Here is a 20,385-nt window from a genome sequence, read left to right on the forward strand (position 1 = left end):
TTGGCAAACAAACATCAGTTTGATTATAAATAGATTATTTGGGTGCATGTAAACATAATGTAAAAGCCCAGTTAGGCGCTCCTACATTTAATTTTTGTTTCTTGTATTTACTTTTATTAGTTATGTGTATTATTTGGTGACTTATTTTTATATTACTCATAGTTCACCCAAAATTAGAACTTCTGTTATCATTTACTCACCCTGTGGGGTCCAAAACAGCATTTGATCATGACTGCAAAAGAAGGTGACACTAAAACTTTTGACATTCCTGAGGCGGCTGGAACCTACTTGTCATGAGTTGTGGACAATCGGCCTGTGGACTAGGTGGAAGAAAAAGGACAGTTTAAACTAAAGCAGACTTTATCAAAACTAATTAAATTAAATTAAGATAATAGTGAACAATTTGGACAAATAGGAGGTTCATAAAAGAGTTGATTCATGCTTGTTCTATTTCAGCGGAGGAAGATGGGCTGTGGGAGGTTTTGGTAAGTAATCAGCTTGGTCAGATTTAAAGTAGCTTTGATGACTGATGACCCAAAGAATTCAAAAATAGTTAAAAGTTAACTATTAAAAAATAGCTGAACATAAGTTCACAAATAAAATATATTGTTTAAATTGTTACTGCCTTAAGTTATTATTTTGGAATAAATGTAAAATGCTTAAAAACACTAACTTGATGAGATTTATACTTGGCTTTAATAAATTATTGATAACATTTTTAATGTCAAAATATAAAATGGAATTGTTTTTTGTTGTTGTTTTTCTGGTAGTGTAAGTAATGTTTATTTAACCAAGAACGTGTGATTTACATTTGAATTGCTATTATTTTTATGAATTTTTTTTAAGGACTTTGCCTCCTCATTTCAGAACACCACCGCACACCAGTGGGTTGTAAGTATGTATGTATTTAAGAATTTATGAGCACACATATATGTATAAGGGGTTTGCATGTATGTGTACTTTTATGTGTATGTTTATATAGGCTAATATACATAGGTGTTTGACTGCATGTTATATGGATGTGTATTAATGGGTATATATTCATACATTTACGTGTCTTATAGTCAGTTAATTATTCAGCTGATCACTTTGTACACAATATTCATAAATGATGGCTGTGTAAAATCTTGTTTTCTACACTTATAACTGCAGAATATATTGTTCATGCTATTAATGGTTCCCTGTTTGTTAAAAAAAAAGTTTTACACTTTTAATGTGATAGAGAAAAGGAAACAAAAGAAAAAACCCGGAATATTTATAAAATGGTATTAAATAAAAGTGTTTTGTACATCAGTTAGTTAGCTTTGCTCTTCGTTCCTCTCACAAGAGAGAGGAACTTGGGCAGTTTAGTAATGACATCAAGCAGACAGTCCATGCTAAACTGACAGGTAGGCTTCTATATTATTATTTGTATAATTATTTAAAATTAAATGTGAATAAAATAATTATTTTTATTATTGTTATTTTTGGGTGGTGATGGAGAGGGTGTAAAGATTGTATATCTCACTTGTTGTGCCTGTTTGTAAAAATTTGAATTAAGCTGTTCTGGAACAGTGTTGTAAATACAACTTAACCACTGATTTCTAGTTGTGTCCTCTTTTTGAAGGCCAAACGAAGTATTTTAGCTTTCCCAATGAAACAGCGTTTCCACAAAATGGCGCCGGCGGCAACAGCGAGAATCAAAGACACCAATACACCATTCTTCAGTGTCACAATTCTATAGATTTGGTGCTCAAGTTATATTTCTTATTCTTATCACTGTTGATATATATATATATATATATATTGATACTGTAGATAGATACTAGAAACTGCTGGCAAACAACACAGTAAAGACTGCAACCATGTAGAAATCTAAAAGCTTGAAACTTATGTAGATCAAGAGAAAAGCTGTGATTTACAAGAAGTCCTGAGAAGGATAAGATTGCCTCCCTTGTGCATTTCATTCAAGACCAAAGGAAAACCAGTCATCTATGTTAGAACATATCTGCAGCCCTGTATGAGTTAATTGATGTTTTTAAATTTCTTTCTAATCTTTTAATTAAGTCCCTATCATGCAAAATACTACAATCCACTTAAAGGCAGCTAAAAGTCTGTGTAGCATAAAATACCTGCAGCATAAGGTATTTGTCTAAGGCCTTCTGGTTCATTTCTTCATTGCTCATTTTGACTCATCTCTGTCCATCTTTACTCTGCCATATGGTCATCAGCAAGTAGTGACTGTTGTGGGAGATGTAGGAGGGGGAGAAGATTTAGGCGCACATACTTTCTGTCTTTGCTGTTTCTGTTACAAAAAGGAGGTTTATTCTGCATCTTTCAGCAAAGATACACACCATGGAGAACTTTCCTCTATTCCTCTTTCTTTTTAATTTTGCACAGTTTCTCACATTCACACCTTGTTACACTTTGAAGAAAATGTCTCACTCACACTCATCCTTCCTGTACTGGTTAACTCGTCTAAAAGAATGTAGCAGAACACAGAGTTTTCCTTAACACTGGGTTGGGCTGCTCTCAAAAGGGCCTCAGTAAGAGAAGAAGAGAGGACAAACAGACATCAAACAAAAGGTAAGGAAAGTATTTAGGTTGAACGTTATTTTTTATTTATTTATTTTTTTTAGAACACTTTTAAAAATTACAGCTTTGAAATAGATTTTGCTTTTCAATAACAATCTTCACTGTATATGTTAATACATGTGGTCATTGTGGTAGTTTTCAGCCCTGTATTCTAACACTAAAACTGTTTTCTTGCAAAACATTTAAAATCAAGAGAAATATCATTCTGTGTCATTTTAAGTTGATTTATGCAGGTTATAAATTATGTCTAATCATTCATTTAGAGGTTGTTCAGGAATTTATGCTAGTTCCTGGATGTATTTCAACCTCTGGCTGTGCTATATGGCCTCTTCACTGTCACCTTTAATAGATGTTCACTGCAGTCTGGTCTGAATTAGGTGACATGTCAGTCTCACAGCTGCCCATGCAAGGTGGTGAACTGTATGCAGGTGTAATGTGGCAGAGGGCAAGAACAGCCATTATTCTGTCACTAAACCGCTGGGATCTCCCTTTCTTTCTCACACCTAGCTGCCTCAATTCATTATTATAATACATACATATAGTGAGGAAGTATTCTAAGAATGTTCTATATCCGTTTTGAATATTTTCAGAAGCAGACTAAAGATGAAACTGATCACATTTATTAGGATATTGTATAATTTTTTCGTATTTGTGTCTGCAAAATTACAGGTTTATAGCATGAACATGGTAGATTCAAAGTAGGACTCCAGAAAAAAAAAAAAAATTAAGGAGCCATTAGAAACAAAATTAAGCACCAAATAATTGTGTCACAGAATAGACTTTTTGTATTTGTATTTTTTACACTTTAACATTTTAGTTATACTTTCATCAATTTATGTCAATTTTTTTCTTGTCTTTATCAGCATTTTAATCCATATTGTCAGCATCACTTTGCCCTTGAGTGCCGTTTGGGCTCCTTCACAATGCATCCTAAAAATTATTTCACTCAGCGCACCTATTAGGCATGAAAGTGCAGTTATCTCTTTGAATGGGGAAACATCAAATTCTCCAAAACAGTTTGCCAAGCTTATGATTAAATTTCATTTTGAAATAGGCAGTGAAATCTGACAACAACTAACTCATAAATGTTTAAAATAGCGTTTAAAAAAGCTTATTCTAATGGCAGCTGCAGTGATGAAATGATTTTACAGATTATCACCATGTCTATTTTTATTCAGTCTATTTTATCTACCGGTAACTAAAACTTACATCAATGTATTACTCGTAAATGTAAGAAAATGTATTTTGTAACTAATCTGTTTTACTTCTAAATTTTACTGTTCTATATGACACAATCACCCTCGTTAAGACTAGACAGTATAACTGGCAATATTTTGCCTAAAATATTAATTACTTAGTATAAACGTCTTGTCTGTAATTTCATGGCTAAATGCTATATCATATTGTGCTTAAATGTAACAAATTGGGATATCACAAACACTTTTAAAGCAAACTATTTTCTTAACAGTTTTAGTTCAAATTATAAATTTGAAGGCACGTAACTTAATACATTAGCTAAAAATAATCATAATCTTGAGACAAATCTGTTAAAATGGCAAGAATTGCAAAGAAAGCAGGTTAGTTCTGAGAAAACACCAACCATCATTTATTTTTACAGTTTATTTTATATTTTGTTTTGAAATTAGTTATCTAATGCAACAAATTTCATACTGTACATTTTGGCAAGTGTGACCCAGACGTTCATACTTTTAAGGACCACCATATTGCCTATTTGTGCAAGATAAATTAAGTAGAATTCATTGTGTTAGTATTGTAGGAGATGCGAGGTCAAAGCATCTATGTAGAGCAGCTTCTCAGGAAGTCACAGACTGAACTGCTGGGGATACAGCGACAGCTGTCAATCATAGCATCAGGAGATGCTAATCATTCCTGGGCCAAAAAAAAGTGAGTAATCCTGTTACATTTACACTTCTGATCCCTAATGGTTTCTCATACACAAAACTTCTAGTAGCAATGATGATTCTTGTACACAAGGTGTCGCCATCCTGCTACATTTACATTCATGCAGCCTAATACCCTGAACTACCAATCAGGGTACAATGAGCCAACACATTTGGCCACACCAGCCAATGGAAGGTGTGTTTGTGTCATGTGAGGAAATGACAGGTGATGTAAGTAGACAGAGGGTGTGGTTGCAATGCAGTGTCCTATCAGGATCATATTGAAAGTGTAGGCCTGGTCCCTTCCCATGAGACATGCCATCTTAAACTGACACATTTGTAAAGGACTGCCCCATTGTAGGGAGGAGGGGGAAGAGGGCAGGCAGCACTATAGGAGCAGCTGGGGTTGCTTGGCAACAGAGCAGGGGAGACTGTAACACATTCCAGATTGGGAATCTGTTTCTTTATTTTTTTTAAATTTTCTCCAACAAGACCTGTTTCCTCAGCGCAAAGAGTGGCTAATTGCCAGGATGTGCCTACCATGCCGTCTAGGACGGTAATCCCTCTTAATGCCCATGTGTGCATTAAAATCTGATGTAACTCTCTGATATTCTGATACAGTGAACTTAATTTCCCATTGTTTGGTGTTGCTGTGGGATAAATGGAGCAGAACGCCCCTGTTTTTTCCTCTCTGTTCCTTGAGATAAAGACAACAAATCACATTAGGGCAAGATAGCAATACCAACATTTCTAGGTGGCATATGGAGAACAATATTGATTGCATGATATAACGAAATGCCAGGAAATTTGCAGAATAACCCATACATGTATGTTTACCACTTACAGTCTTATTTTAAAATCTGAAAAATTAAATATGGCATCCATCTTAAAGGTGCTGTATGTAGGTTTTTGACTCGACTAATGCATAAAAATACCACAATATGTTTGCAGATATTTAAGAAACGCGTCATTTATTACAAAGCTCATCGGTCTGAAAAGTGTGGTGTGCTCTTATTGGTCAGCTATCCGGTGCATTGTGATTTGCTGAATTTCCTTCAAGCCCGAACACTGAGCAAGCCCACTCCCAGAGTGGGTCGATGGTGAAGAGTCAGGGTGGCGGAGAAATGCTGAGAAACTATAGAGAATAAAGGAAAGGATGCTATGATCATGTATTGTGGTTCTCTCTTTTGGTGGTTGGATAGATGATGTGATTACTGATGGTGAATTGGCCGTGTTGATTATCTGCGCGTGGTTCTCTCTCGAGGTGGTTGGATGGATGGTGTGGTTATTGATAGTGAATTGGATGTGTTGATTATCTGTGCATGCTCCTCCCGAAATTTGTTAGTAAAACATCACGTTGTGGGCTACTCTCACAGGAAACGGTCCTCATCCTCCGTAAAATGCATTGCACATATATTTGGGTTGAACTGTTCCGGAATGGTGTTGTAAGTATAATTTAACCACAGATTTTTTAGTTATGTCCTCTTTTGGAAGACCAAACAAAGTAGTTAAGCTTTCACAACGAAAAACACAGCTTCTCCACACCTGGTGCCAGCAGCAACATCGAGAATAAAAGGTACACCTTCTTTCTTTGCGTGAACATTTGGGCGGTATTATGCAAATCTTCCCACACCGTGACGTACACATGTGGGGCGTGTTAGAACAAGTCGTTTTGGGAGGGCCTGGTTGACTCTTAACTTCTAGATGTACTAATATCTCTTTGGATTTGAGACTTTATTCTTTGCAACTTTACAGATCTTCTTTATGCACCAAGAGCTTGTAACACTCCAAAGAGAAAGGAAAACTTTTTTAACCTCTTTAAAGTTCGTGAAGAAAACCAAGAAGAATGTCTTGCTACTTAAAGCCTCTATAAATTAAAAATCTAAACCTGTAAATACTTGTTAGTTCAAATGGCAGGAATGGCTAATGGAAATTTCACACATGGGAAAATTGATCAACATTTAGTAACAACATAAATACAATTTACCAGGGGTTTTCAAACTGGAGTGCACTGCAAAAGGTGCTAGGGTGTCAGTGGAATTGTTTAAATACTCCAAATACATCCTATGAAAACCATTTTGAAATCGGACACTGCGTTACTATGGAAATCGTACTTTAAAATCTTTTAGCGTGCCCCCCCCCCCCCCCCCCTTAGTGGGAGGGGTCATATTCCAGATATATTACGGTCTTTTAGAATCAAAACTTTTCATAATCTTGACAAAATACATATCGTTGGAAAGGTCTGAGTCTCAAGATTCCATATTTGGTGGTTATTTTGTCATAGACATAATATTGAGAGAGAAATTGATACATTTGTGACAGAAAAATGCATCCAAAAAATTCAATGGAGTTTCAATGGCACCTGGTGGCTTTTTGTGGTATAACGCCTAAACAAAATTGCATATGAACCTACATTTGTTTTTTATATCAACTTCAAATTTGGAACACAACTTATTTAGACATATGGCTTTAATTTTATAGCAATTTTGGATTGAAACATATTTTATAAAATATTTATTTTATATAAAATATGATAAAAATAAAATAATAAATTTATTTACAGTAAATTTAAACTTCTATAACTGGTTTATGCTTTCATTTTTTTTAAATGAGTTCACTTCTGCAATAATCTGCAGATTGTCTTCTTTAAAAAGAGACCAACCTTTGGTCTGTATTCAAAAGCGTTTATGAATTATAACAATTTAAGTGTGAATAGTGTACTTTCACGTATATGTTCAAAAATGGGGATGACAGTTAAGAGGTTAAAATATAAAAATAATAAAAATTACATAAAAAATAATAACAATAATAATAATTAATAAAAAGGTAACAATAAAAAGTATTCATTTACAAAAAGATGCTAAATAGATAATAAAACAATAAAAAACAGATAAGTGTAAGGTTTTATATAAATCATTTTGGTAACACTTTCTATGAAGCCTGTATTTATGATACATTATAAGGGTATTCTTAAGGCATCATAATGAATGCATAATGCATTATAAAAAACCTTATAATATGTTATATCAACTCATGAATAATCATAACAACAATTATAATACATCATAATATTTATGTTTTTGTGGTTATAAGTTTAAGAGTATGATTATTTAAAACACACAATGAACCCTTTATTAAATATACTTCATTTACAGTATAATGGACTGTATCATATCGTAACATTGTTTATTTAAGATCTGCACAGTATCTTACTACAGCTTGTGAGTGGTTAGATGATGAGTGTTATTTGAGTGTTTCTGTGGAGCTAATGTTAATTAATTGATTTGCGCTTAATATTCCAACTGAAAAAATACAATGTTTTATATGGTATATTTTATTTTCATTGTCCCCTTAATCAATCGACTATAAGCAATTTTGCAACTACATGCCAACTAACTCTCATTAGAGTATTAGTATGCTCAAGAATGGTAGAATCTAGTATGGAAGAATAAGCTGACGTACTTGCAAAGACACTTATAGTCAGTTTATCTGTTGGTTGACCATCAAAATAAAGTGTTAGCATATATTTACAGTAGCAGACATACTAATACTCCAATGACCACTAGCTATGTAGTTGCAGAGTTCCTTATCATCAGCTGTCTAAAGGGTACCCCAGGAGGGATGAAGGGTACCCCAGGAGGGATGAAGACCATCTCTTTTCAACAGGTCAGGTCTGCCCCAAAAGCTCGTCCAATTGTCTATGAAACCTATGTTATTCTGTGGGCACCACTTAGACATCCAGCCATTGAGTGATGACAATCTGCTATGCATCTCGTCACCACGGTAAGCAGGGAGGGGACCAGAGCATATTACAGTGTCTGACATCGTTTTTACAAGTTCACACACCTCTTTAATGTTATTTTTAGTGATCTCCGACTGGCGAAGTCGAACATCATTAGCGCTGGCATGAATAACAATCTTACTATATTTACGTTTAGCATTAGCCAGCACTTTTAAATTTGCCAAGATGTCAGGTGCTCTGGCTCCCGGTAAACATTTGACTATGGTGGCTGGTGTCTCTATATTCACGTTCCGTACAATAGAATCACCAATAACTAGAGCACTTTCATCAGGTTTCTCAGTGGGTGCATCACTGAGTGGGGAGAACCTGTTTAATGTTTTGATCGGAACAGAATAGCGGCGTTTTGACCCACGACTACGCTGCCTCACTGTCACCCAGTTGCCCTGCTGCAGGGGCTCTGTTGCCGGAACCGAACAATGTGAATGTGAAAGTGAAGTGACATTCAGCCAAGTATGGTGACCCATACTCAGAATTTGTGCTCTGCATTTAACCCATCCGAAGTGCACACACACAGAGCAGTAAACACACACACACACACACTGTGAACACACACCCGGAGCAGTGGGCAGCCATTTATGCTGCGGCGCCCGGGGAGCAGTTGGGGGTTCGGTGCCTTACTCAAGGGCACCTAAGTCGTGGTATTGCAGGTGGAGAGAGAACTGTACATGCACTCCCCCCACCTACAATTCCTGCCGGCCCGAGACTCGAACTCACAACCTTTCGATTGCCAGTCCGACTCTCTAACCATTAGGCCACGACTTCCCTGTACAGGAAACCCTGAGCTACACGCATCCAAAGCCATATCTAGAGCCCTAACATTCTTACTGTCCTCAGTTAAAGTTTGGATGCGTGTCTCTAATTCTGAAATCTTCTCTGTCAGCCTAACTATTTCCCTGCATTTATCACATGTGAATCCCTCATCTGTGACAGAGATAGATAAACTGTACATGTGGCAAGAGGTGCAAGTAACAATAACAGGAGAGGCCATTACTCACCGTGCTTGATGAAATATTCTTACTGTGGTTGTTTGATGAACTTGTGAAAAACTGGAGCGAGAGAGAGGAGAGGAGAAAAGAAAACAGCGATAGGTTGGAATGAAAACGCTAATGACAAGCAGGGCCGTAGCTAGGGTTTGCGGGGCCCCGGTGCAGGTTGTACCAGTGGGCCCTGTTTGAAGTTGTTTAATTTATATGTTCATTATATTTATTTATTTGTGCTAATTGCACAATGTTTAAGTTGTTTCATGTTTGTAGGTGTCCAGGTACAGAAAACAAATTATTAAATATAAAATAGCACTGCATAGTTTCACTGTAAAAATTAAATTAACTGCCAAACCAAAATGTATTCAGACACCTTCAACATTTCTTACATTATCACAGTTTATTTGCTCTAGTTTATAAAATGGTAATAAAATATGATAAGAAATCAGAGTTGAACTGTCAGAACAAATTCATCTTGATAATGTCAGATAACTTTGATAGAAAAATATGTAATGGATAACAATCAAACCAAACTTCAGACAACTGTTAGTATGGCAATATTTACACAACTATCAATACTTTGTTGAACAATTACCAAGCAATGCTTAATTCTGTTCAGTCTGTGGTGTGAAAAGGTTGCATTAGCAATTAAAGAAAAAAAAAAAACATAAGCAAAACATGAGGTCAGAGTGTCTGAATAATTTTTGGTCTCATTTTTTTTTCTATCAATTTAACTTATTGTCTACTGTATGAAGTTTTTTTTGGGTATAATATGTCACAGTTCGCTTTATTTTGCTATACTCGCTTACCTAAATTTATTATAGTTTCCTGCACCTACTATTAAAACTTTTTTTTATATATAATATATGGTGTCTGAATAGTTTTTGGTTTGACTGTGCAGTCATTCTTGTTAAAACTACGGAGTAATTCAGTGAGTGATTTTCTTAATTTAATTTTCTTGGATTCACATTACAGCAGTAGTAGCTAAATAAGGCGCGGTCACTTTAAGAGTCAATGAATGCATCCAATATAATACACATCCGATTTTTTTCTCAACTGTTTACTTTCACTTAAGACATAACCAACAGTTTTTTGGAACATACTTTCCAAGAAGGGTATTTTGACATATTTTGTATTTATTTGTCAGCACAAGAGCAAAAAGAGGCAAATTCTGTGTTCAAGTGTTTTGAGATGCCTTTCTCTGCTTGAGCCCTAAATGCCAGAACACCGCGGTGCTGAATTGGGTTTTTCACATCCTTTTCTGTTTGTTTAAACTGCGATTTGTATTTGTTCGTTCAGGTGCTGGAGGAAGTTCGAGGAGATCTTCGCAAACGAGAGCTCGGTTTAGTGTCGCTGTCTGTCAGACGCGGCTCTGAGACTGTGAGATGCGTGCGCACCGAACACAGCGCGCGAGTAACCAGTTCAGCTTTTCCGCGTCTTGTGTTTGAATGATTTAAACTCTTTTGAATGTTTAAATTGGAAAGTGGCCAGGCTTAAAAACATATGAAAATGATAAGCTTTCGTGACTACACGTAGCAGTGGCCTGCCAACTGATCGTCGTTTTAGGCTGGCCTCAGCCAGACGGTTGAGATCGCTGGGGGCCCCCCCTCGGCCGTGGGCCCCTATAATCGTCACCACCTTTCACCCCACTTGCGACGGCCCTGATGACAAGCTAACGAGTGCTAACGCTTTGCAGGTGTACTGCACTCACGGATATAAAATAAAAGTGAACGAGCAAAATTAATCTGATAAGATTGATCGATAATATCAGAAATATGGTGTGAATTAAGTTATATTTTATCACTTTAAAAAACAGAGAGTGATAGTAAGATAAAGATTCTAGAGAAAAAAATAAAATAAAAACAGCTACACGGAGCTACGATTAGCTACAGAAGGCCAACAGGAAGTAGAGAAAACACTGAGCAGAGCAAATGTATCATATTACACATTCATCTGATCTGATATCTGATCTTATGGCTTTTTGAGAGAAAACATTTTTAATATTAATATTATTATTACTACTTATAAGTGGTCTTTGACCGCTTTAAGTAAAGTAGCATCAGAAAAATTGCAAGATATGAGACTTATAATACATTATAACTACGAGTATAATCCATTGTAAAAGTGGATGCAACGTGTTCATTGTGTAATAAATAATCATATTCTTAAAAGCTATAACGACAAATAAGTAAAAATTATAATATATTAAAACTGTTCTTATGAATATTCATGAGATGATGCAACATATTATAAGTTTTTGTATAATGCATTATGCATTCATTATAATGTCGTAAGAATACCCTTATTCCTTATTCCTTATTCTAATTGGAATACCCATTCCAATTTGCCTATCGCCACAATAGGTCAACAGAGGACGCCATCTCAACGGCACTTCACTCTGCCCTCACCCACCTGGACAGTCAAAACACACATGTGAGAATGCTGTTCATAGACTTCAGTTCTGCATTTAATACAGTAATCCCCTCCAAGCTGATCTCCAAGCTCAGCCCGCTTGGATTCAGCACACCCATCTGCAACTGGATTCTAGACTTTCTGATGAACAGACCTCAGGCTGTTAAGTTAGATAACCTCTCATCCTCCATCATCACCCTGAACACCGGCGTGCCACAGGGCTGTGTACTAAGCCCTCTCCTGTACTCCCTATTCACCCATGACTGCTTTCCTATTTATGGCTCCAACACCATAATAAAATTTGCAGATGACACCACGGTGATCGGTCTGATCAAGGATGACGATGAGTCAGCCTACAGGGATGAGGTCCAGCACCTGGCTGTGTGGTGTGCCACCAACAACCTGGAACTAAACACCCAGAAGACTAAGGATATGATTGTGGACTTCAGGCGGACTAGGAGTCATGCACACACACCCATCTACATCAACGGAGCTGTAGTGGAGCTACTCGAGTTTCAAGTTCCTTGGCATCCACATCTCTGATGACCTCACCTGGTCCCATAACACCTCCACACTGGTCAAAAAGGCACAGCAGTGCCTCTACTTCTTACGGAGCCTTAAGAAAGTTCACCTGAGTTCCAGGATCCTTGCTGAATTCTACCGCTGTACCATTGAGAGCATACTCACGAACTGCATCTCAGTATGGTACAGCAATTGCTCTGCATCTGACCGCAAAGCACTCCAGCGGGTGGTGAAAACTGCTCATCGGATCACCGGCACCCAGTTAACATCCATCGAGAACATTTATCAGAAGCGCTGTCTGGGCAGGGCAAGGAACATCATTAAGGATGCCTCTCACCCTAACCATGGACTTTTCACCCTCCTTCCATCCGGCAGGCGTTACAGGAGTCTAGTAGTGCTCTCGCACTAGTAGGCTCAAGAAGAGCTTCTTCCCCGAGGCTGTGACACTTCTGAACGCCACCCCACCAATCTAACCTGCACCTGCTCTTTTACTGCACTGGTAACAGTACTTTACACACATGCATTTGCACTAGTCATATTTTGCACAAACTGCACACTGTTCTAGCCATTACTGTAAACTGTCTAAAGCTGTTACTGTACAAAGCACAGTAAACTATTTCTATAAAAACATAATTGCACTACTGTTATTCTGTATATACTGTAATACATTGTTTAACAATACTTTTACACACTCATCCAACTGTATTTATATTCACTGTTCTCACAATGCTGCTGTTCATAATGTATATATAATCCTACATTGCTCTGTTCATAATGTACATACAATCTCTACATTTGCATTCCTATTTATATTCTGTACATACTCTGCTCAATACTGTATATAGCAACTCCACTGTACATTCTGTATATCATAGCCTATCTTACTCTGCACTTTTATGTATATAAAACACTATATTCTTGCACTTTTGGTTAGATGCTAACTGTATTTCATTAGCTCTGTACTTGTACTCAGCATAATGACAATAAAGTTGAATCTAATCTAATCTAAATAATGTATTATAAATACAGGCTTCATAGAAAGTATTACCATGTTTTTTATTTGGTAATATTTTACACATATCAAGGGAATCATTATATTTGGGTCATGAAAAAATTAAAAAACCCAGATTATGTCTCAAAAATAATACTAATTGCATTACTGCAAATGATTAGATATATTTAATTGGCTTTTGAAATATTAGAAAGGCACATCAGTGATGGGAGTGGCTCTACACTGCTCTACACACTTTACACTCACTGCTTTCCATAAGTGAGTGTGCAAGTGTTGGATAGAGAGAGAAAGCCTGTGTGTGCGTGCTGTATGAGAGCAGGAATGTGTATATCAAGGAGCATGCGCAATTCACTATGACTGCATGTGAGAGGGACAGAGAGGGAGAGAACGAGAGAGAGAAAAAGAGCAAGATAGGGAACGCACAGTTCTGTTGCACCACTCCTAGAGAGCCTGGAGATGCTTTCACACTGTCTGTCTCTTGTTCCAGCTCAGGGCTTCTGCAGGGACACACATGCACAAATGAGCACAGAGCTACACACAAACACACACTACAGACGTGTCGTCACTGCCACTCCTGGCAGCTGGTGATATATGGGAGTGGGAGCTCTAAGGAGGAGAAAGAGAGGTGGAAACGGATACCGTTAAGGTACAGTACACACACAGATCATGTTTGATATAAATGAGATCAGTAGCAAGGAGAATGTGTGTGTAATGCCGTGCTGTTATGCCTACATGTTGCCCTTCCTTGGCTTAGAACAGAGAGCGCGCTGGTTCATTCCGGCTCTGGAATACTGCAAAGAAAGACAAGAGAGCATCCTACAGGATATGGCATGATCCATAAGTGCAGGGAGACATCTGACCTGGTGGCATCTGGATTTGGGTGGTGGATTGTGATGATGTCTTGTTGCTTAGTTTTCTACAGGAAGTTTGGAGGATGCAAACAAGCAGATAACCTAAATCAGATACAAGTTAATCTGAGTTTCTGTTTATTTTTGGGGGTCTCAGTAACAGCTGGTAAAAGTCATGGTTCAGTGTAAATATGCACTTTAGGTCATACTTTTTTTCTTTTCTTTACTCCTAAAGCAGTCGTCACAGTCCCCGGGGCAGTCAGCAGACAACTGATGTGAAAAAATGTTTCTTCAGTTCATTTTCCAAATGAACCTGCTGCTATGGAGCTCTATTCATGAATGGACATTGTCTTTGTGAGGAGGGTTGATGGTCGGCTTGATTTGTTAGTCTAATGGCTCATTAGCTCCCTGGTTAATGCTTCCATCCCGCTTGCAGGGCTTTTCACTTGTTATACATGAGAAGTTGTATATATTGAACTGTGTGTTTCACCACCCCGTGTTTCTGTAGCTCTGCTGGCTGTGGTTGAGTTGGTACTGATGGGGCAGTAGGTTGACTGGCTGTGACTGAGTCTGCTAATGTAGTGTAGCACACAAACCAGCTGGAGACCTGGCACACACACCACAGTGTGATTGGTAGTATTACTATTCTGATACAGCAGACTGTTTTCTGAGATTATGTACGATTTCTCAGTTAAATCCACACAGACACACAAAACAGACGCAAGAGCTTTGAAACCCACATAATGTGATTGACAACTGTTGTTTTTCTGACATTGATTCTGCAGACCAAAAGGCTGGCAGTTGATATGAGAGTTTAAAATGGCTTAATTTTATGTGTGTCTCATAATTAATGATGCTATATTTGATCCACCAACTGTTATCATTGTTGGCAAACACACAAAAGTCCAACTATCCTTTTTTTTTTTTTTGCATTTTCTTTAAACTTAACTTCTTAATATTTCTTGATGCAAAAAATAAAAAGTCTTGGATTTTCTTCATTTCAAAAAGAAGGAAAAATATTATCTGTGAAATATGATTAAATATTGCTAAAAATTTTAGGTTGCAGGATTATAAAGAGAAAAGGGAAGAGAGATATGATGTCAAATGGATGAGCAGCTTTTCATGTTGCATTTATGTGGGCTGAGAACTTAGTTTGCTATATCTTGCTTTTAAAGCATATAACTTATATTAAGTTTGTTCCTAGGGTTCAGAAGAGCCACAATGGATGTTTGCCAGCATATACTGTTAGTTGGCTCTACTGACAAGGAAAGAAAACTCTTATTTTTAATCAGCATGCTTCAAAACTTGATTGGACATTAAAAATGTATTGTCTCTAGTAAATGTCGTAACATTTGAAAGTTTTCATAATGGTAATACTTGAGAGTACCTGTATATTTTACTAATTTAATAACATGGATTTTGACATATCACACTGGTGCATTTTACTTGCATTTTTACGTGCGTTTTAGCAGTAACAGATTTAATAATGATGCACTCTTTAGTTTAAAATGTCCTACAGAGAATTTGGTACTGTGCAACTCAGTCATGTTATGTTATGTAAACATGATAATATATGAATTACTTCAAAGGGGACTCAGCAATCTCTGAATGTATAAAAGTAAAATACAAGTAACAGTTTTCAGCAAGAGAGCTTTTTTTAAATGATTTTTTCTGTATTTCTTGAGAGTGACTATGAGTAGGATATTACTTATTTACATGGTCTAGTTTGGGATGAGATCCCTTCTAATGCAGTGCTTCAGTTTCATTACAGTGCCAGTGTTCCTGTCAGCACTGCACAGTTGGCAAGTATCAGAAAAAACAAGCAAATGCGATAATCTGAGCATGATTCTTTGTAGCCTAAATTTTAGCAGTGTAATGCATAAGTAACATCACAAAGATAGATTTTGAACTATAAGTCTTGTGGTTACACCCACAGCATTTCATTCATCTCTTTTAAAATAAGTTTATCCACACTTCTTATTTAAATATGAATTTCAGATGTTTTTTGTTTATGTCTTAAACCTTGAAAGATATACTGTGTCATTTTTGCACCACTAAAAAAAGTAATGACTGTTTCGATCAGGTTTCCCTCACCATACTCACAGCACTGGCTGAGCCAAAGTTGTGTCAGACTGCTCAAATTAGCCCGAAATCACCCAAAAGTGCCTAGACATACAATTAGTTTACTTATAGTTTACATTTCTGAGAAAAATGGAATCATTTTAAAATTGAATAAAAGTGACATACATAATATGCAGGATTGTGTCCACTGTGTTCATCCTGAAAGTTTGTTTGGGTAAGTCACTACCCTGTCTGCCCTATTCCCCTGCAGCTGAAGCAGGAGGCCCAGCCATTGAACCTGGCCTATCATGCAGCCCACCATGTGAAACGCTGCCGCCTCCTAGAGGACAACATCAGAGCTCTTAATCTAGAGCTAGCCACTCTCAGACAGCAGAAACAGCAGCACCAATCCCTGGTGAGTCAGTTTGTGGTTTGGTTTTGTTGATTATTTGTTCCGTTTTTTTGGCAATAATCACACTTCTCAATTTCAGCAAGTTGTCTGAAACTCTAGTGAGAAGTTTAATGAGTGACAGCAACAGTGTTCCCTTTCAAGGGAACTTGGAACTGCACCCTCTAGGGGTCACTATGGGGAACGCCTCATCGTGACCCGTGTCTGAAGCATACATTGAAAAAAACACCAACTGACATCACTACCGGTGCGGCTATAGTATAAATAGGCACCGGGAGAACACGTTATTCTCTTCTTCGTCTTCATTGACTGTTTTGTTTGAAGCGTTCAGCATTTAGGAGTGCATGTTTCTCACCAGAGGCTTTGCTCTGATACCTACAGTTCACTCAGCTTGCATACTGTGGATCGGTGTGTGTGTAGTGAAGTGTGTGTCCACAAGTGTGTTCAGCTCTTGAGGGAGTTGGATGCACTCTACTGCGCTCATTGCGATGCATTTGCAGGACTACTGAGGGGCTGTTAAAGAGAAGCTGCCATGCTATCTCTCCATGGGGAAGCATCTTCTCTTAAGATGTAAGTCTTTTGGGAGACATCTCACCTTTTAAACTTTGATACCTCTGTCGAGACAGTGGCTGAGAAGTTCAGGGAGGCGAAGGTCCAGGTCTGAGCCCGTACAACCCAGGAGTCCTGGCCCTTCTCAATCTGAGGATCAGAAATGGCCACACAAGGATAGTGTCACGGCTCGCCCCTCCCCCACCTGCGGGTAGGAGAAATCGCGGGTCTAAGGGAGGTAGGAACTTCCTGCATTAATTTCCTATGCTGGACCTATGATGTTTGGTTGGCTCTGTGGCTTTATATTAACCACCTTACTTATGGTCCCGCCTGGAGGTTTCTTTGGGTCGCCTCTTGAGCGGGACTCCAGCGCGGGAACCATGGTGGGTGAGTATGATCCATTCTATATATGTTGAATGGTTATGTGTATAATCCTTCTGTGAGATTTCTTAGCAGTGTTACTTCACTCGTCGATACTTCACCAGCCAGTATGATAGCCCTGGTTCCGGCTTCATGCTTCCTGGATAATACGGCCAGGTCATAGGCTTCTGCGGGAGCCTTCTTTATCATCAGGCCCCCGGACGAGCACGGAACTGCAACATTTCCTGGATGTTCGGCTAGATCGCCCTGGGGGGCTTCCTGGTCACCTGGATATCCCCTCTTGCTGACACATCAAGCAGGAAGTATAGGTGGCATTTGCAAGAACCATTGTGTAATGCTGACTCAGGCAGTGCTCCCCTCGCCTTAGAGGGTTGTATTTGAGCTTGCCTCTCCAATTCGGTTCAGCACCTCTGTGATACCTGGGTAGCTTTAAGTTCACACGCTAAGCTCTGTGTACTTTCTTAAATCCACATGGTGGTAAGTGTGCACGTTGAACACTTTGTGAACTTTCTAAAATCCACATAGGTGGTAAGTGTACACGCAAGACTCTGTTCACTTTCTAAAATTCTGTATGGTAAGGGTTATGCACTCAGCTTCATTCCCTTTTTTAGAGTTGGTTAGACCTTGGTTCCTTGGGCTCCACTCAACCAGTGTGTCATTTATTAATACACTTTAAACATCGCTTCACTCAACATGCAGGGCTATTGTTAGCATGGCGTTTCCCCTTAAGCGCCCGAGTTCTCTCCCTTTCTGAGGAGTTGAATTCCTCGCTCCATGGGCTGTTCTCGTGGTTGTTTAGCAGCGCTCCCCTTTACCAAAAAGGGTTGCCTATGAGCGCGCTGCACTCTTCCTGAATTCGGAGTTCTCCTCTCACATGAGAATTGAGTTCTCTGTTTTTTGCAAGAGCACCTGGCAACCAGTGGGATGCACCATTCCATTTAATGGAGTGTCACGAGAGCTATTTAGAACAGTATCTTAAAATCCATGTTATGGTAAGTGTGCACATGAGGTCTTTGTGCACTTTCTAAAATCCACATTGTGGTAAGTTTGCACGCTAGTTTTCTGCATTCTTTCTAAATTCATATATGGTGGGGCTTTGCGTGGTTGCTTTGTGCCCTTTCTTGAGTTGGTAAAAGGCCCATTCATCTTGGGCTCCACCTATGTATCCTTGGATAACTATCTAAACAGGTTGTTGCTACTAGGGATCTGTTGAGACAGGCAAGACTTAGTATAAAATGCTAGGCTCTTTCCCGTTTCCCTTTAAAGGAATCTTTCTTGATTCCAAGCCTTGAACTCTACCGCAGGCCTAGGCCCTAACAAGTAAGTTGGGTATGTAGCCTAGGCTTTTGGCCATAAGGGATAATGTCACGGACAGCCGTCTAACGTCCCAGGGGCAACTCCCATGGAAATTCCCCTGCAGAGTAGAGTTGGTACTTTGTGCTCGCCATGTTTCTGGCCTGCACTCCCATCAGCATGGCGGCGTAGGTATACTGTTCCCCATAGCGACCCCTAGAGGATGCAATTCGATGTTTCCTTGAAAGGGAACGTCTCAGGTTATGAATGTAACCATGGTTACTGCGTCCTCGGAGGCAGCAGGCTCCGGCCCCCTGGCAAACGGCGCCGACTCCTCCGCTCCCTCACGGACGGCAGCCGCCCCTCCACATCACGGGCGGCCAGCAGCGAGCTCGCCCGTCCCCAGCAACTCACTCCAGCCCACCGCCTCGAGCGTCCATGGCGGCACACTTCCTCGCCAGCTCGATGGCACCGCGGATTCACCACAGCGGCGAGGGATCTTCAGCAGCGCGTCCCTCCTTCTCCCGGGTTTCGGCACCACTGTAATAATAAAAACTCCGTAATCTTCGGGAAGAAGGAGGCGGGAACCGGCGGACAATCAAATGAAACTTTAATAATCAAAATAAACACAAAACAGCGCGTCAGCCCCTCGCGGACGACTGATGCGCACAAATAAAAACCAAAACATAAAGTAAAGCCCAGGCCTGGTCCTCTCACGTCCTTCACTGTCGTCGCTCCTGTTTTATATCCTTCCATCTCCTCCGTGGGACTTAAGACCGGTGGGTCGAACAGTTGTCGTTCATCTCCAATCACTCCACCGGCCTCGCTTGTTCCCACGTCCCTCGGCCCCGCCCCACTCACAAACATAAACCTGAATTATAATCTAAACATCTGTATTTTCATATATTATATAAGTAGTTTATATATAACATATAAGCATATATATAACATAAATAAGTAGGCTAATAAATATATAATGTTTAAAACATATGATAAACTATTTGTTCTCCACCACATCACTTTTTTCACATCAAATTGATACTGTGTGTGTGTGTGTGTGTGTGTGTGTGTGTGTGTGTGAAAGAGAGTGCTTTCTGCATTGAGGATATTCTGTAGTCTCAGACCTTCGTTTGGGTAAATCTTTACTGGATTGTCTGTTCTCAATCCTTATCTTCAAGAATCAGCTTAAAACACATCTCTTCCAAATTTATTTGACCCTCTAACTTTAACACTCACTATTCTTAAAAAAAAGAATAATATTAAGTTTTCTAATCTTTTGTATTCTATCGGTTTTCTTTTATTATACAATTACCAAAGGCAAAAAAGACCTCTAATAGCTTGCTCTATTCTTTTTCTATTCTATCTGTTTTCTTTTTGCTTTATTATATTATTTAAAAGCCTTTGTTACGTGTAAGCTAACTGAGACTTGTTATAGCACTTGTATATTATTGCTCTTTTGTTGTTTTTTATTGCTTCCATTGTCCTCATACGCTGTTTGTGACGGATTGAGAGGATAGAGCTGACATTTTGAGTCACCGACTTTGCAAAAACCCAACAAAAATACTTCCTAAGAGTCCAAAAGAATTCACTGCACAATGAAGCCTGTTAGAATTAATAAATACAGTTAGAATGTCCTTATAG

At 38.6% G+C, this 20,385-nt stretch overlaps 1 protein-coding gene across 8 annotated transcripts in view; it reads left to right on the top strand.

Moving 5' to 3' along the window:
• The first annotated feature begins 13,541 nt into the window (after window positions 1-13,541).
• rimbp2a (RIMS binding protein 2a) overlaps window positions 13,542-20,385 on the top strand; it is a 66,119-nt gene continuing 59,275 nt past the window's right edge. For 5 of the 8 annotated variants that reach the window (XM_059541711.1, XM_059541712.1, XM_059541714.1 and 2 more), the window contains exons 1-2: window positions 13,542-13,849; window positions 16,353-16,527. In XM_059541711.1, coding sequence (XP_059397694.1) covers window positions 13,557-13,849; window positions 16,353-16,527 — 468 coding nt within the window. In that variant the 5' untranslated portion in view covers window positions 13,542-13,556. The remainder of the gene's footprint in view (window positions 13,850-16,352; window positions 16,528-20,385) is intronic. The other 3 variants (XM_059541719.1, XM_059541720.1, XM_059541716.1) reach the window with 2 other exon arrangements.

Source organism: Carassius carassius, chromosome 47 (assembly GCF_963082965.1).
Source record: "Carassius carassius chromosome 47, fCarCar2.1, whole genome shotgun sequence".
NCBI lineage: Eukaryota > Metazoa > Chordata > Actinopteri > Cypriniformes > Cyprinidae > Carassius > Carassius carassius.